The following is a 19,410-nucleotide window of genomic DNA, read 5'->3' as shown; positions in this document are numbered from 1 at the left end:
ATGGCAGCAGGCCATAACAGAGACTCAATTTGGGTCTCACATGTAGGAGTTGTGAACAATATGAATATGCAACAAGAATGCACTTTTATGTAGAAATCCATGACTGAGTCTTCCTGATTAGTGATTTAAATCAATTTGATTTAAATCAAATCCACCCTGCTTTGAACTAGTGATAAGAACAGTTTAACTGCTAGCAAAACTGGAACAAAATTATTTAACTCGTTTAAAGAAAACCTTTTCAAAACACAGCTTTCTGAGGTGCTGAAAATAGCTTTGACCAAAAGACAAAGGTAGTTAAACAGTTTTCAGCTCTGGTTCAGGTGGACCTGTTGTCTACTATCACTAACAGGTTAAATTTCCAACTGTAGATGGTTCTTTGGTGTGTTCTTAATATTAGATATAGACTTTAAGGGCAGAAGGGATCATCCGAATCATGTAGTCTGACTTCCGGCAACACTGCAGGCCACAGAACCTCAGCCATCCACTCCTGTAATAGTCCCATGCTGAGTCTTGATTTAAGAACTTTCCATTACAAAGAATCCACAATTTACTCTAGTTCAAACCAGCAAGTGACCCATATCCCACGCAGCAGCAGAAGGGAAAAAACCTCTAGGGTATCGTCAATATGACCTGAGGAAAATTCCTTCCTGACCCCCAAAATGGTAATCACTTAGACCCTCACCATGTGGGTGAGAACCACCTGGGAAAAAAATTCTCTGTAGTAACTCATACCCCTCCCCATTAGTTTCCCATCTCCAGCCACTGGAGATATTTGTTAATAGCGGTCACAAATGGGCCCTATATCACTGTAGGTAACCTCATCATACATCCCCTCCATAAAATTATCATGCTCAGCCTTGATGCCAGCTAGGTTTCTTGCCTATAGTATTCTTCTCAGAAGGCTGTTCTAGAACTTCAGTCCTCTGACAGTTAGGCTTGAAATGAGACAAAGGTTTCTAAATTTGTTGATGGCCAGTTCATACCCATTTGTTCTTGTGTCAACATTGGCCCTTAACTCCAATCTCTCCAGGACGTTTATCCCTCTGATATATTTATAGAGAGCAATCATATCTCCCTACAGTCTTCATTTTATTAGGTTAAACAAACCAAGCTCCTTAAGTCTCCTCTCATAAGGTAGGTTTTCCATCCCTCTTATCATCCTACTAGCCCTTCTCTGCATTCATTCCAGTTTGAATTCACCTTTCTTGAACACAGTATTCTAGATGTGATCTCACCAGTGTCTTCTACAATGGAAAACATCACTTCCCTATCTTTACTGGAAATACCTCATGGGATGCATCCTAAGACTGTGCTAGCCTTTTTCACAGCTGCATCACATTGGCAGCTCATAGTCATCCTGTGACTGATCAATGCACACAGATCTTTCTTGTCCTCTCACTTACAACTGCTATTTTATATCAAAAAATATTTTAAGTAAACCATTAACCTTGCATATTGTACTGTTACATTCATCCTATTACTATTATTCCAATTTCAAAGTTCATCCAAATTTTCTTGTGCAACATTCCAGTCGTCTTCTATATTGGCAATACCACACAAACTCTGCATCATTTGCAAATTTTATTAGCATACTCCCATTTTTTGTGCCAACGTCATAAATGAAAATTTTAAATAAGACTGGTCCCAAGACCCATCCATGGGGAACTCCATTAGTAACCTTCCATCTGCCTGACAATTCACGCGCTGTAATCCCCCTTTTAACCAGTTCCTTACTCACCTTTCAATTCTCATAATAATCCACATCTTCTCCAATTTAACTAATAATTTCCCACATGGAATTGTAATAAATGCTTTCCTAAAATCCAAATAGATTAGATCTACTGCATTTCCTTTTTCTAGAAAATCAGTTATTGTCTCAAAGAAAGATTAAGTTGATCTAACATGATCTACCTTTTGTAAAATCATGTTGTATTTTATCCTAATTACCTTTTACCTTTATGTCCTTAACTAATTACTCTTTCAAAATTTGTTCTAAGACCTTGCATACAATTTAGGTCAAACTAAGGGGTCTGTAGTTTCCTGGATCACTCTTTCCCCCCCTTTCTTAAAGTATGTATCCACATTTCTCCAGTCATAAGGTATGACCCCAAAGTTGACAGATTCATTAAAAATCTTTGTCATTGGCCTTGCAGTTTCATGTGCCAGTTCCGCTAATATTCTTGGATGGGGGTTATCCAGGACCTCTTTTATTCCTATTAAGTGAGATGCTGTTTTAAGCACAAATCTTGGGCCACTTGAGTCTTATTTTTAAAGGAGTGGCAAATGAAGAACCTCTCTTTAATGTGCCCCACTCCTCGGCACAACTAACAACACGTATGGGGGTTATTATTGGGAATTGCCACCTCACATGAAGGACAGTTCTCCAACCCTGGCAAGGGGATAGCACTATATAACACTAACACAAATGAAAGCTAATGACTAACTACTAATTACAGGGTACTACTAATTATTTACAAATAACTGATGGTGAAAATCCAAGAGGGAAAAAAAATGTATGGGAAGCTCTGACTCCAAAATGAAGGATGTAAGCAGGATTAGGGCTGCGCTGCCCTTATATAGCCATGGAAAGATCTTAGGGCCAGAGAAGCTAGAGCTCCACCCCTAGGATGATGCTGGGAAAAGTTATCTGGCTTCAGTGCACTGGCTCTGTGCACATTTGTGTACTGAGTGGAATACACATCTGCAACCATTCAAAGAAGAATCCCTTGTTTCCATAGGTATCTTGGGGCAGTAAGAATCAATTAGGTTGCCTTTTTTTAATTACAAAAAGCCTCGTTAGCATATACATTCCTTTTAAAACTTACAGCAAAAACAAATATGGCAGTTTTGTCCTACCTTAATTAGCAGGATTGTTTCTATACCCCTCATGTCAATCAAACAATTAGCAACCACTGCATTATCTATTTCTAAAGCTGTAAGGACTGATGGGAATTCTGGATGGTGAACGGCCCTATGAGAAAAGAAACAAAACTAAAATGTACATATTGAAACAGTGCAAACCGCTTTAAAAATTCAGTGCATTTTCTAACGTACGGTCATGTGTATATTGGAGCTACTACTAAGCCATTTGGATCAAGATTCTGAAGCAGCAATTTTATTCAAAACTTGGAACTCACCTGGGTCTGACATCATACACTTCATTTCGAAACCTACTGACAATTATTTGGGGCCGATATCCAGATGAATAAAACTTTGACATCAGTGTCTGAAGCATTCTCTCATCATGATGATTATCACAACAAAAAGCCTGCAGTAGGCTTTTTAAACAAGTTTCAACAGCCAAAGTAAGTTCAGCGTCTTTGAGACTAATGAAAGCACCTAAATATAAACAAAGAAGTCAAGACTTTAGAGGCACAGTGTCAAATATATTTTAATATGTAAGTGCAATGAAAATCTACCTATATTATTCTTTGTTTTAGTTTAAAAAAACATCTTAGAACACATTTAATTTTTTTTAAAAGTTCAGGTTAGGTTTTCTAAGCTATAATGTAAATACAAATAGATAATTTGTTCTTTTACATGTAAATTTCTCTTCTCACAAACACTTTGAGAAGCAGACCCTTATAATAGGTGGGTCCCTTCCCCTGAAATCTCTGGAAGCACTTCATGGCAAAATCCATGAATCTCCATGGTAGCATTCTTTGAAATGCTTCCAGTTCCATGAGCAGGGCCAGATAGGCAAAACTACAAGGTCTCAATGTGTAGAAAAGATTATGGCATTTGGAGGAGAGATTTAGGTTTATTAGGAAATAGGAAACCTTTTAGGAAAGAACGAGCCTATACAGGAAGGATGGGCTCCACCTGCACCAAAAAGACAATCAGATTGCTGGCATGTAAAATTAAAAAGATCTTAGAAGAATTTTTAATTTAAGGCTGGAGAAGTCTGATAGGTACACAGAAGAGCACATAGTTTGGACAGACAAATCCCTTAGGCAGGGGTGGGCAAACTATGGCCCGTGGGCCAGATGTGGCCTGTCAGGGTTTTGAATCCAGCCCATAGGATTGCCCCCCGTGGTGCTGTGGGCCCCGCGCTGTTCTCAGAAGCGGCCGGCACAACATCCCTGCAGCCCCCGGGTGGGGGGGGGGTCTGAGGGCTCTGTGCATTGTCCTTGACTCCAGGCACCGCCCCTCCCCCCCAGCTCCCATTGGTCGGGAACGGGGAGCCGCGGCCAATGGGAGTTTTTGGGGAGGTACCTAGAGGCACGGCAAGGGCAGTACACGCAGAACCCTCCGCCTCCTCTCCCCCAAGGAACGCAGCGTTTTCTGGAGCAGCGTGGGGCTGGGGACAGGACAGGCATGCAGAGACCTTCCCTGGCCCCGGTACGCGCCACTGCCATCCTGGAGTCGCTTTAGGTAAGCAGCGCCAGGCCGGAGCCCGAATCCCTCCTGCACCCGCCCCCCAACTCCCTGCCCTAAGCCCCCTCGTACACCTGCCCTAAGCTCCCTGCTGCACCCTACACCCCTGTGCACTCCAATCCCCTGCCCTGAGCCCCCTGCCGCATCCCAACCCCTGCCCTTAGCCCTCTCCCGCAGTCTGCACCCCTTGCCCTGAGCCCCCTCATACATGCCGCACCCGCACCCACACCCCAACCCCCGCCATGGCCTTGCATACAATTTCCCCACTCCTCTGCCCAAAAAGTTTGCCCACCCCTGCCTTAGGGGAAGGTTTATTAAAAGGGATACTCTATCAATTTCTAACCTCTCCTCTTTAATAGGATATGAAGTACAGGTAGAAACTGAAGAGAAAGTCAAATGAAAAAAAAAAAAAAAAAAAAAGAGTCCCATTCAATTACATCACATGCAGGCAGACAACTAAACACTGACTTTTTTTTTCTACATGCTTCTACAAACATAAATACTAAGATAGGTGAACTACAGTGCCTAGTATTCAGTGAGGATATTGATACTAATAGGCATCACAAAAACTGGTGATAATCAATGAGACACAGTAGGAGCAGGGTACAAAATACACAGAATAGGTTGTACTAGTGTGAGAGTGGCACTATATTGGGGAGCGAGGCAGAAAAAGCACAGAGTCAAATATAACAAAGATCTTAAATGAATCAAACTGTATTGCAGAATCTCTATAGGTAGAAATTCCATGCTTGAATAAATAAGAGTACAGTAGTAGTAATATACTACTGACTGCCTGACCAGGATGGTGACCGTAACTGTGAAATATGAAAGGAGATTAGATAAGCTACAAAACAGAAAACCCAATAATGGAGGATTTCAACTATCCATACTGACTAGGGTACATGTCACCTCAGGAAGGGATGCAGAGATAAAATTTCTATATAGCATTAATGACTGCTTCTTGGAGCAGCTAGTCCTGGAACCCAGAAGGGCAGAGACAACACTTGATTTAGTCATAAATGGTGCACAGATGTGGTCCAAGAGGTGAATAAAGCTGAACCGCTTGGTAATAGCAGCCATAATGTAATGAAATTGAACATCCTTAAGGGGGAACATACTACAGAAACTCACCACAGTGGCATTTAACGTCAGAAGGAGTAACTACACAAAAACAAGGAAGCTAAACAGAAATGAAAATGGACAGTCGCAGGAGTGAAATGCCTGCAAGCTGCATGGAAACTTTTTAAAAACACCACAAAAGAAACTCAAACTATACGTATACTTCAAATAAAAGAAAAAACAAGAGGACCAAAAAATATACCACCATGGTTAAACAACAGAGTAAAAGAAGCAGTGAGAGCCAAAATTGGAAGTCAAATCCTACTGAGGAAAACAGAAAGGAACATTTACACTTAATTTGCTAGAGTTCAGGTATAATTAGGCTGACTAGAAGAGCAACAAGCGAAAGACATGAAAACTAACAGCGAATATATAGGAAGCAGGAAGCCTGCTAAACCATGAGTGGCCCCACTGGACACTCAAGGTGCTAAAGGAGCACTCAAGGAAGGCAAGGCTATTGCAAAGAAGCTAAATGAATTCTTTGCAGCACTCTTCACTTGAGAGGTTATGAGGGAGATTCCCGCATTTGAGCCATTCTTTTTAGGTGACAAATCTGAGAAACTGTCCCAGACTGAGATGTCAATAGAGGTGGTTTTGGAACAAACTGATAAATATTATTATAATAAAGTCAGCAGGACATGTCTTTCTGGCCTTTAGATTACAGCAGTGTGGACGCTTTTGAGAGATGTGTGTCTCACTGACACAGCAGACACACGTCCGTCAGAAACAGGGATTTACAATCTGCAAGTCAGACAGCACTTAAATCCTGGTGATCCAGGCATACCTGAGAGGTTCGGTCCCAAATTGAGAAGGGGAGCAGTAACAAAGTTTAGAAGCCTAAACTTAAAGTCCTAACAAGGGGAAAAAAGAAAGAATTTAAAAAAAATAAATAAATAAATAAAGGTAAGAATAAAGAGTAAGAATGATTAACTATCTAACTACTAAGTTGACTATCAACTATAAAGCTAGCTTAGCTAAAAGTAGGTAAGAGGTGCTGCTAATTGCTCTGAGTGAAGCCAAAGGCGGTAAAGCAGGAAATGAGGGAGAGTTGGTCATGCAGCACTATGAAACTGCCTGAGGCGGCGCGAGACAGGCACTGCTACTACAAATCTCTGATTACAAGCACAGGACGCATGGACACCTAAAGTAAAGCACTCACAGGGACACTCCTTGAAAATGAATGAGTGACTCCTTTTAGGCTGAAATTTTGCATCAGGCTTTGGCACTGTGAAAGGCTTATGAGCCACACAATTAATGCTTGGGGAAAACTTCTCCCAAACTCCAGAACTACTACAGCCTCTTGTAAAAAGTTGTTCTGTAAGTTTTCTCATCCTTCTGGACCCTTTGCAGAAGGCCATACCTTTGGCTAAGTGGCCTCCCCCACTTTTTATGCTACACAAAATGAGGAACAGAGGCGAGAAGATCATGAGACCCCTCACCGGTGAAGTTCCACAAGGATCAATTCTCTCTCCAGTCTTTTTCAAACATCTACACGTGATCACTAGGTTAACTGGTCAGACAGCATGAACTCAAGTGCCAACAATATGCAGATAATATACTGCTCTACATATCCTTCACCATGTGACCATATTACTACCACCAAGATACTCAATGAGATAGCTCTTAGATGGAGAACAGCTTGGTGAAGCTGAATCTGAACAAGACAGAGGTGATACGGGGGGGTAGGAGGAGAAGAAAGGGCAAAGTCAGGTATTTTGAAGAGACTGAAACTATGCTGCAGTCTATGTCAGTTGAAGATACAACCCCCCCCCACAACTGGTCAATACAGTCTATAGCGTAGGAGTAGTCATGAATTCCTTGCTGACACAGAACTCTCTCGGCTAGGAAACTGTCCCATTCTGGAGGACAAACACCTGGATTCCATTATTCATGCTTTCATCACCTTTCAGCGGGATTATAGCTATGCAATACACCTGATGGGACAAAGTTCCTCCTCTACCTTGGTGGGTCCTGCGCTTATTGGCAGATTTGCTCACCTCAGTGATCTCCCCCCAAGTCTGGATCAACTCCTCCTGTGTCTGATCAGGAGTTGGGAGGTTTGGGGGGAACCCGGGCCCACCCTCTACTCCGGGTTCCAGCCCAGGGCCCTATGGATTTGCAGCTGTCTATAGTGCCTCTTACGCTGCATGACAGCTACACCTCCCTGGGTACTCCCAAGGCCTCCTCCAAAACCACTTCTTTATCCTCACCCAGGACTTCCTCCTGGTGTCTGATTACGCTATGTACTCTTAGTCCTCAGCAGTACACACCTCTCGTCTCAGCTCCTTGTGTCTCTTGCTCCGCCAGTCCTCACAACACTTCCTCTCCTCTGGTCTCCCCATCTGACTGGAGGAGAGCTCCTTTTAAAACCCAGTTGCCCTGATTAGAACACCTGCAGCCCATCAGGCAGGCTAATCAGCCTGTCTGCTTAATTGGTCTAAGCAAGTTCCTGACTTCTAGTGCAGACCCGCCTGGTCACTCAGGGAACAGAAAATACTCACTCAAGTGACTAGTCTATTTGCCCTCTACCAGACTTCGCGACCCCACTGGCCTGGTGCTGTCACATAGGCGCATGGAGCCTTCAGCACTATAAACCAAACTAGTTAATACATGCAGACACACAAAAGCTACCACAAACCAATCAACATGTCTTGCTCTCTACACTGCCTTACCATAGAATTTCAAATCAAGTTCAAGGCCCAGTCTTCCTCTTTCAAGGCACTCCATTGACCTGGAGCCAAGGTAACCTAAGAGATTGTCTAAGCTCCAAGGATGAAGACCATGGTCGACGAAACTTTTCTCCGGTCTAATGGCGATGAGTACGCATAAGGGCCTCTATGAACTCTAACAATTAAGAGAAAATTCGTTCTTTGAAGAGACCGAACATTCCCCAGGTGCTGTCCCAACCGTGCATTGAACTCCTCCAGGAAATTAAGGACATCACAAACCTCACCAACTTTCTCTCCAAGTTGCAAACCATGTTTCTTTATCTTGTCTTTATCTAACAAGACACAGTAACAGTTTTATTTATGTTAAAAAAATAAAAAAAGCATTATACAAACAAAACCCTCCAGTATATGCCCTTCTCCCGCTGGAGAGAGCATGAAAGCAAGAGGAACACATGATTAGATGTAAGTAGTATGTTGCTAAATGCAATACCGCAAGGTGCCTCAGATTTTATATGATGATTGAGTATGGTACAATAACCTATACAGATAGAAGAGAACAAGACATTTCTAACTTCATTTCCCAAGCATTAAACTGCTAATCCCTTCAGCAAGCGTAGAGTGACCCAAAGGACAGTAAGAATTCAACTCAAACATTGAAGCTACATGGAAAATTACAAAAATTAGATTAAGACTGAGTCTATGCTCAGAAATCTATTCAAACATTTAAAACTATTCATTCAGCTAACAGTTTGTTAGAGGGTTGGTTCTGTGACTGGCTCCCAGTAAGTTGAAAAAGAGCGAAACTGAGGGACAGTTTATGTGGGTTGAGGTATTTTATAATACATGTAGAGGCTGGATTTTATAAAATCTCTATAAAATGAGAATTTATGTATGATTTGGATTTCAATCTTGCCAGCCACCCCTTTTTGAATAGCAGAAGGAATGACAGACCAGAACAATCCTTGGACTATTAATGCTCACTCTTTCTTTTAGGATTAGTTATAATCTCTACTTATGGTTTCCTACACGTATTACAAATTAGGCCTCTAGTTTTAAATATACATTCTTTTGTTTTAAGGTTTTAGGAAGTAAGAGATAGGACTTGTTTGTTCCATGTAAGGAGATTAGAAGAATGTGAGGGCCTGAAGCCCCAATGTGAATGTTTAAGTTATAAGATTTAGCAAGGCTTGATTTATCAAATTATTTCTGCTGATATAAAATGCTGTCTGTATACCTTTGAAGAGTTTTCCTGGTAGAGATTGTTGTGTGAATGAGAAATGCATCGCATGCGGAAAAGAAAAGGTGGGAAGCCATCACAATGTCCAGATGGTCAAGAAAAATGACGAGACTTGGACAAACCGAGGAGACAATCAGAAATAACCATTGTCATTGTAAGCTAAAACGTCCGCAGCTCCACAGTCAGTTAGCGACTTCCAGAGGTGATGGCAGGCACCCCCGAGGCGAGGATAACAATGAGTGAATAATGGGAAGCCCGAAATAACAAATGAATAACACCACTAAGACTAATGATTACAGGATGACACTTGCAAATGCATGGACTCCAAATGGGAATTACAACTATAAACTGGGGTTGTTTTTGCCACAGTACCACTGGTTCAGTCTGCAAAGCCTAGCTAGATCCAGATCATGACCACAAGAAGCCCAACTCCTCACTGTTCGTGCGTCATGTAAGCTGGCCATTAGATTGGACATCAAGCCAACCAAGACTGGTTAACTATAACATCAACGGTGGCGGTGGGTGTGCGCGGTAATTGTTGTATTTTCAATAAATGTGGCATATTTGCCTTTTCCTCTATAAAAGATCCCGTGTGCTTTGTATAGCATAACATATTTAGTCTAGGAAATTCAGACCTTAAGAGAATTGGACATCATGCCCCTTAAGTGACAAATACTTTTCAAAAAGGCTCTGTATTCACGTGACCAAGTGTACAGTGGGACTCTATAGAGGCAAACTTTTTACGTTATTTATGCAAGGGTTATCTTACCTAAAGGCCCAATGGGTTTGTGTTTAAAATGTCCTTTTCTATAGGCACCTTCAATTTCTTCAAGAAGGACTGGCATATGTTGTCCAAATCTTTTCAATCTATTTGTTTTACTGTCTGCTAGCTCCTTCAGCTGTCTTTGCTTGGAATCCAACGCTTGTTTCACATCAAGTTCTTCCCGCCTGAGGAAAGGAAAGGCTACTGAAACATTTTGTAACAAATTTACATTGACTTTAATTAATATAGCAACTTTTGACACAATTTTATCAGTTGTCAAATTTTGCAGTCAGACGTTCTTGTTGCCGTAACAAAGCTTATTACAACTGGAAAAAGGACTTAGGCTTCAAAATATTTGAGAGAGAAAGGAAGAGTATGATGAACTATCCTCATTGCTCTAGAGTATATGGATTTGAAAAACATTTTCATTTGTACCAAGGTGACATGCACAGAGCAGCAATACAACACAAGCAAGAGTATCAATAATAAAAACAAAGAACGATTTCCAAGATAACTTCAAAAAGTACATAGTAGTAATATCAGAAGTGTCACTAACTCAATGTTAGGTGTACACAGGCTCAGAACCAAAATGTGAACAAAGAGATGGTAACATTATATTAAGTGAGCTCAAGAAAGTGTAAGCCAGAATATGAACATGAGTTCTCTGGTACAGATGAGCTTATCAGAAGAGGCTTGATAAATGCAATTTATAAATATGGTTCTACCATTTATCTTATTGGTATCATCATTTCATAAATAGTATGCACAAACAAATGATATACAAACATACAGAAAATATCAGTATAATTCAAGTGGTAATCATGTTATGAATGTAATTAGTAGTCCAGTATCTTGCAGAAACGTTCTTCTAGGTAACACCACACCAATAAGAAACAATTTTGATGTAGAAGTAAGATAGTGGGAATTAAGAAAGATTAACCGGACTAATATGAGAAGAGTAAGCATCACCATATGCCAAATCCCTTGTTATATTACTGAGACAACCACCATTATCTGCCTTTGAGTTTTAAAAAAATCTGATTTTTATTTAAAAATACTGGTTTTCTCCCATCCTGTCTTAAGATTAAATCAGATTTTAATTTTAGCACCACATTCACCATTAATGCCAGTACATTTTGTATTTTGTGCTGAGAACTTTCAAATTTAGTCTCACTGTGGATGATGGACAAAAGTACCAGATCATAAGGTGTTAGGGGAGAATTAGGACTAAAAAATAAATTAAGTGTAGTGCTGCATGGAATACTTTGAAATACAGGAATGAAGCAGAACATCTATTGCCACTTGTAGTAAAGAAACTTCAACAATTAAAAACAAAGTTAAAAACTTACTGGAGTCTAGCATGTTCTTCCTTGGATTTGTAGACAGCCTGCTGAAACTGATCCATCTCGTGAACCATCATGACCTCTTGATCATGGATGCTCTTCAACTGCTCTTTCAACTGGGCTATTTTTTTCTGTCTTTCCAACTTTTCAGACTCTGAAACTTGATCAGCACTGTAATAGTACACAAACCACAATTTACTAGTTTAAAATCACATAGAATGGATGACCGTGAAAAGAACAAAAATACTGTACAATTGTTTAAAACATATATTTTAGCATTTAACAGGTTTTATTAAGCAAGCGTATCCAACATTATTCAGCAGCAGAAAAACCTGTCTGTTGTCTGGCTTGCATGTGACACTTTTTCACTAAATGCAAGATCTGTTTGGGATCATTACCACATATGTTCTGGCTGATAAGAATGAATTTCCCTTACCAAAAACAAAATTAAAACATTTCCAAAATAAACTAAAAAAGCAATTATATGAGTGAATAAAATTAGATATGGAGGTGTGATAACTTAAGGCAGGATCTACATCTAAGAAACACAGAAGGGTAATTATGGCTACCTACCACAGGTACACAATGCAGAGCAAAGAATTTATCTATTTTTAATATTACAGAAATTGATCAGATTTTTTCATGTGTTTTAAAACGCACATCATGGTAATGTCTATCATGCTTTCTTTGAACAATAATGCGCTATAACAATAAGCAGCTCCCATAGGTAAAACTGGAAATAAAGCTTGTAACTAAAAATAAATACAAAATAAAATAAGCTTGTTTTTGTTTTGCCCAACACTCCTCCCTTCAAATGACACACGTACAGTATGTTTAGAACCAGTACCACATATATCACAAGTTATAGGACCTGAGTGTCATCCATTCTCCCTGACACTGCTCAAATAACCAGTCCCTTATGATATAAGCACAAATGTTATTAATTTGCTCATGCAACATTCATTTTACAAAGCAAGTTTGTGTCTTACTGCAAGGTGTGGATGCACGAAACATATACAGTGTTTTCCCTTTGTCTCCCTAGTGCCCTGCTGTACAGAACCTGCAGGAATTTATACCACAGCTTCACCATGAAATCAACACTATGCCTATGACCCTAAAGAGCCCTTGGATGCCTAATAAAGGGTTCCCTGTTCTGTAACAGCAACTCCAATCAAACCTGACAAACTCACTACACCTAATGCATTGCTGTCACAGTATTTATCTATAACGAATGTTGGGCAAAGTATCAAAAGCTTATATCATACTGATCATCATAAGCCTTGCAAGAGGTATATATATATGGGTGTTACACAACAAGTTGTATGACTATATTAAAAATATGTTTAAAGTAAGCAAGGATGATATACAAAGTTTTTACGTTAATTTACCTGTCTGCCTAGATCTTCAAATGCAGAATAAGTCAAACACAAAGGAAGCCCTAATTACATATCAACTCAACAGGAAAACATGCTGGCTGGGGGAAGTGGAGAGGAGAGTTGCAATCAGTATGGGAAGCCAAGGCCACAGGGCATTATCTGGTCTCTGAGATTAAAAGAATGTTTTGGAGAAATATAACTTGAAGCAAAAAGACCTTCTGTTATCCATTTTCTGAGGAGAACCCAGTAGATCCTGATTTGACTGAAAATCAGCAAGCTCTACAGAAAAACTGAGTGTGAGAAAACTCCTTTAGTCAAAGGACTGGCTGGTAGGGAGTAGTCTGTTGTGAAAGAACTAGAGTAGGGAAGTTTTGTTTTGTTTTGGGGTTGTTTTTTTGTTTTTGTTTTAAGACTTGCTAGTTATAAGCATACTGTGAAAAGTGATATTTGTATGTTGGTTAATATCATCATTTTTTACAGCAGACTTACTCAACCCCAGCAAGCCCGGGAACAAATTAAGCTCTGGATAGGGAGGTAACTAGAGAGGCATCGGGGGCCAGGGGTGATGGGGCAGGTGAGTTTGGGGCCAGAGCCCGCCACCTCGCAGCCAGGGAATGGGGCCCAAAGCCCTACACCCTGGGGACAGGGCCTGGGGACAGAGCCCGAAGTCCGTGACTGCTGCCTGCCGCCCACCTCCCAAGGGCTGAAGTCCAACTCCATCACCTCCGGCAATGGGGGGGAACTCACTGACTGCCTGCTCCTCCAGCTTGTGTCTCCCCAGGGCCCAACCACTGCTGGTGGTTTCTGGGGAGGAGGGACCGCTGCTTTGCCCCTCCCCCCGCAATCAGTTCCCAGAAGGCTGTGGCCACAAGAAAAGCTCCTGGTGGCCGCATGCGGATGCATTTGAAAAACAGTGCTTTAGTCCGTGTCCTCTAAAATTATACTGTGTTTGAAGCCATGTTATCTGGTTGTAGATATTTAAATGAATACTCAAAATATGAGAGGCTCAATTTATTTTTTTATTTATTTCATTTTTTTTTTTAAGAGAAGTAAACTCAAAAATATAACATCTACAGAGAGTAACAACTGCAACTCCAAGCTTTAGTTCACTAAAGATTTTTGTAACAGAGACACTGAAATCTCAGATATTAGTTTATAGTACAGATGCCAAATCAGCCTTGCATATAGTGAAACATACCTGGAAGGCTTGCTCTGTCAAAAAGTCAGATTTTTCTATTTTGTTTCCAACTTCACCTGTCAAAAGTCACATTGGACCAAAAACCGCATATCTAAAGATGACACATCTCAGAACTATGCTTTTTTTCCTTCATAGACCATACTATTTTCAATTGAAGTGGCTATTAATTAGAGAAACAAGCCAGTCTGTGTGTGTAAGTCAATCCCAGGACAGAATTTTCAACATTTGTATATTTTACGCTTTAAGCAAAATTAGAGAGTTGTGAAAATCTTAAATTCTGTTGGAAGCTAGTTTTTTTTAAAATAAAGATATTGGATCATCCAATCCTGAAAAGTTCATTCTCTGCATACCACAAATGTGTATTACAAACACTGTGGTGCATTTACCTATTTTTCAGTTCTTCAATTCGTTTCCATAGCTGTTCATCATCTTTTTCTAGTCGTTTTAATTCTGTTCTAGAACGATTATAATGTGCCTACCAAGAAAATTAGACACATATATTAATTCTTATTTGTATTGGCTTACTTGGTCTTCACAAAGAATACATTAAAACACATCTACTATTTTTCTGAAGATAAACACCAGTATCATTTGATTTACCATTTTGCAATACTGCAGCAGAAGATTAGAACTTGAATGTCATGCTAATCATTTTATCAGTTCCTTTTCTAATTATGTTAAAATGCGGCCCCAATAGCCATCCAATCTTTAGTACTGTTACAAAGGATGTCCACCCTATGGTTCTGATCACACAACTGGCTCCATTCAAGTGGAAGCCTCCATGTGGATGAGCTGTTTGGCCCTGTGCATCCTCTTGTGGCAAGGGTGCCTCTACTCTGCCTTTTATTCTGCCTCTTCTAGACCTTTTTATAGAGACTCCACACATTTGCTTGTCCATTCACCACTCTTAGGGGGTGTGGGTTTATTCCAAAAAGAACTCAAATGTAAAACACAGAGTCCCAAAAATCTGCCCCAAAGCATGGCTCTTGCTTCAGAGACTGGTGAGAGAAAGGGTTCTTTTCTTTAGTACCATTTTTTTTTTTTTTCTTCTTTTAAATGACTTCTTAGGGGTCACCAACCTGTGGTTTGGCTTGCAGCTGTCCTGCTCAGAGCTGACATCCTAGAATCACCTCACGCAAACAACTGCTTCAGCTCTCTTATTAGAAATCAGCTGTGTGTGGCTCCCACTCTATGCAAGGTATATCTGCTTAGCTCATTTACCAAGCCTGCTCCAAGCGTCAAGTCTCCTGCAGGCAGCTCCCTCACTCCCTCACACTGCACTTGCCTTAAGTCCCTATGATTTCAGTGGGCCTCCACATAGATGCAGGAGTCCACCTGGGCAGAGCTCAACGCACAACTGGGGCCTTTTTCATAAAGAACAGAAGGGATCAATGTGGTCATCAAGTCTGACCTCCTATATACACAGGCCATAGAACTTCCACAAAGTAATTTGAACTATAGCATGTGTTTCAGAACACCATTATCGTTATAGGATTAGAAAATGTTTTTTTCCCCACCAACCTCAGCCTCGTTGTACGCTTTTCTTTTTGCTTGTACATCAGCTTTCAAACACACACACTGAGGCTGTAACGCCTGTGCTTCTTCACTTATCTTCTCTAACTTATCTTGGATGGCCTTGTACTTTTCTTCTGCTTCATTTACTTTGACCTTACAACAAAATAGAGAATACATGAGTTCACGTAATGAAACAAAATATTTTATTCCACAACTCTTTAAACCAGGAAATATTTTCTGAGACAAACGTGAAGCCAGCTCTTTGAAGTGATTTTTTCCCCAAAATATATTCCACAGTGACATTAGAAGATATGAGTAAGTCAGTCCATGATTTAAGGAGCATATAAGAAGTTACCAAGTAGTTATCCTTTGAGTTGAAAAATTTAATGCAAAGAGTTTTTTTTGTTGTCTGGCAAATTTACCACATTTGAGTGACCAAGTGTATGGCCTGTCGGAAAAGTAAAAGGATATTTGGCTCTGCACATTTTAACAATATCAACCAGACACTTTGAAAAAAGTGTCACGAGTAGTGTCACAGTGTGACTAACTCCTTTAAGGAGGAGCAGGGTTCAGAGCACCTGTGCCTGCTTTGTTGCCTCTCAGCATACTGAGTTTATAATTGATATATTTAAGGTTTGCTGTGTTTTACAATGTACCTTAAGACACTGTTTAAAATACTTCCATATTTAATGCGGTTTAAGTTACAAGACAAGTTTATGGAGGAAAGCTTTCAGTATTAAAATAATGGTTCTGTTGATGTCATTGTAATTGCTGTCAGTCCTTAAATTTTTTTTTATACATGTCAAAAGGAAAAAAAAACAACACAGAGTTAAGAGAAGGCACCTGGGCCATAAAAAAAGAAAGATAGGAAAAGCATGTGATAGCTGCCTGGAAAAAATCAACGCAGCATGCAGAGGAGGGCTGCCTGAGAACACAAACTGAAAGAGCAAGGAGAGGTGCAGGTGAGAGCTGCCTGAGCATCAGTCAGGAAAGGGACTAGCCTGTTGACCTTTCTGAGCTGGCAAGCCAGTGCCAAGAGATTGAAAAGGGTTAAGTTGTTTGACTGTGTTTTGGGCAGAAGAACCATGAGACTAGTCACTCTCTCAGATGGATGGCCTGGAGAGTAGGGCTCTGGAATAAGAGCAGAAGGGAACTGCTCGCAGACTCACGGGTGGATGACCGTAAAAATGATATCCCTAAAGAGAATGGAAAATCAATGTATCTTTCTGTTTTACTGTGGGAACTGGGAGAACAGTTTTACGATGAGGATTCGAAGAACTATCATATGTGTACATGAATAAATTATGCCCAGAGGTGGGAATCTGAATTAGACAATGAGAGCACTCTTTATATGGCTAGACAGAGGGGAAATTGAGATGGATGCACTGATTGTGTCACAGCCTACTGCAAGAGGGTGCTCCAGGTGGTGGTTGCCTTATTAAAAGTAGTTTCCAAGTACATCTACCTCTGTTTCCTTTGTTTTTGTGGTTTTACAATTTTTTTACATTTTTATTTTAAGATACGTTCTCATCCCCATGGCACAGAGGACCCCTACAGAGGAAAATCCATGAAAGTGATCAAACACAAAGTGCTAACAAAGTAAACCATTTCAATTACTGTGATCACAGTATGTAAAATATTTCAGACAGAAGTGAGATTAAGCTAATACTCCAGCTGAAAAAAGTAACTAAAATCAGCTTCATTTTAAAAATGTATATTTGGTTCATATGTAATTTTCAATGATGAACAAGTGCTTTGCTAAGTTAAAAAAAAACATTGAGAGATTTTAATGGACTCAAACAACATAGAGAACAGCAGTGTTTAATATATCCGGCGAGGAACTGATTTCCTATGCATATCACTTGAATATCTGATTCAGCAGGTTCCTCTCTTAACATATCTGAAAGTTCCAGTGTCATGAAAAGTCAATTTAGTCTCTGCATGGCTCAGGAAATTATTTCTTTGCGGAATACTTGTGCCCTTCATCAGCGGTCTCCAGCTCTCAACTGGCCAATGCTGACTTGACGTAGTAACATACACAACAAATGTTAGTCACATTGCTTAATACACTATTGAAAGGCACTATTGTGCTAAGCATTGTATAAGAGCCTATACAGAACAGAATTAAAAGTAACCATCACTCAAATACTACTCACTGGCCTATGCAAAATTGGTCATCTCAGTTTGGTTCTCAGTCAGTTATTCCACATCACATCACATCGACGGTCGTTGAGTGAATCAACAAAACAAAAAACCTAGGACTCCACAAGCACAGAGAACAAACTATCTTCCCATCCTAGAGTTGGTCCCCAGTGAACTGGGGTGGTGACGAAGCACTAATATGACCATGAAGGTTCAGACTGCTAATCAATAGTGCATAAAGAAAGATATGGTCTTTAGGCTATAACTGGAAGAAACTGAGTAGATAGCTCTGATAATCTACTTAATAGTGGAGAATTATAAATTTAATTAAACTAATTTCACTGCATCACTAGAACAAAGAAGATAAACAGTCTGAGAGCAATTCTGAGGGCAAGTTAATGATAAAGTAAGGAAGGAATCTTCTAACTGTTAAAAATCTACAGAATCAGAATTTCAATGATGTCACCCTTTGCGACATGACAGGGGAGACTCGCTGCCCACCCAACCACCTTCCAACTTCAAGTATCCTGTTCATGGAAATGTTGATAAAAAGTCATCAGAAATGAGTTGAGGGGAGTGGCATTCAAAAGCCACTCCCCTCAAACATAAGGGTACCAACACAACAAACCTAAACCATTTATAGATACATATTTCAAGAAAATGTTTAAAAATCAACTTTTTACATTATAATTTAACATATGCATGTCAAATATGTTGCCCTCATAAAGTTAAATTGTGGCTCTTGACTGACAGTACTGCGTTATAAGTTAATGCTAAGAATATGAAACCTGATTAACTCTTTGAATGTTACAAATGACTATAAACAGAAGGAGTGCTTCAAGTTGATTTGCCATCATCAGCAAAAAGAAGCAGTTCAGTGGTATTGATTATCAGCTTTATTATGAGATTTTACTACATTATGCTTCTAGACTAAATTCAGAATTAACATGTTGTTTAAGACAACCCTACCTGCCATTCCTTCAGCTTCTGGTCATACTTTTCAGTACGTCCTTCCTCAATATCAATACTATCTTTGATTGGTTTCATTTCTTTCTCAGTTTCACTCACCTGAAATGTTTAAAAGAAAGACTGAAGTATACAACACATCAATTAAGGTAATCTGAAAATAAATTAAGTGAACTTCAGTTGAAGAAAAAGATATTCTAACAAGAAAGTTACCACTGCCCAGGCCATTTTGTGTTTCAAAGCCTCTAGGTTGGTTTCCATTTCACTCACAAACGCAATACTTTTGTAGCGCTCCTCTTTCTCGACATAGTGCTGCCTAAGATCTTGAAGAAGCTAAAAAAAAGTAAAAAGATTCAGACATAAATGAGCGTAAAGGATTGTTGGTCTAATATGGAATTGTAGAAGGATAATTTTTTAAAAGTTTAAACTGATTCAGATTAATCAATTTAAGCAACCCAGCTACACTATATTACAAGTTGATAGTTAATTTATGGTGCAATTGTATTTTACAACGGGTAATATCTGTATTTCTTATATTATTTCAGTGTCCATGAGTGTAGTAATTAACCTTTACATACCCCTACTCCTTGTTCTATCTGTTCATGAGTTCTTGACTTAGTTTGCATAATGTATGAATAATCAGCTTTCATCTGCTCCAGCTGGGTTGCTTTCATAAAGAACTAAAACCAAAGAAGAGAGAGATCA

At 39.8% G+C, this 19,410-nt stretch overlaps 1 protein-coding gene across 5 annotated transcripts in view; it reads right to left on the bottom strand.

Moving 5' to 3' along the window:
* SMC6 (structural maintenance of chromosomes 6) overlaps positions 1–19,410 on the bottom strand; it is a 93,075-nt gene that overhangs the window by 55,200 nt on the left and 18,465 nt on the right. For 4 of the 5 annotated variants that reach the window (XM_032773955.2, XM_075063664.1, XM_075063662.1 and 1 more), the window contains 9 exons: positions 19,284–19,385; positions 18,919–19,038; positions 18,709–18,807; positions 15,604–15,750; positions 14,469–14,557; positions 11,515–11,679; positions 10,172–10,350; positions 3,138–3,339; positions 2,857–2,971 (listed from right to left, as the gene is read on the bottom strand). In XM_032773955.2, the coding sequence (XP_032629846.1) occupies positions 2,857–2,971; positions 3,138–3,339; positions 10,172–10,350; positions 11,515–11,679; positions 14,469–14,557; positions 15,604–15,750; positions 18,709–18,807; positions 18,919–19,038; positions 19,284–19,385 (1,218 nt within the window). The remainder of the gene's footprint in view (positions 1–2,856; positions 2,972–3,137; positions 3,340–10,171; positions 10,351–11,514; positions 11,680–14,468; positions 14,558–15,603; positions 15,751–18,708; positions 18,808–18,918; positions 19,039–19,283; positions 19,386–19,410) is intronic. The other variant, XM_075063663.1, reaches the window with a different exon arrangement.

Source organism: Chelonoidis abingdonii, chromosome 3 (genome assembly GCF_003597395.2).
Source record: "Chelonoidis abingdonii isolate Lonesome George chromosome 3, CheloAbing_2.0, whole genome shotgun sequence".
Classification (NCBI taxonomy): Eukaryota; Metazoa; Chordata; order Testudines; family Testudinidae; genus Chelonoidis; species Chelonoidis abingdonii.
This window is presented reverse-complemented; position numbering and strand designations above follow the sequence as displayed.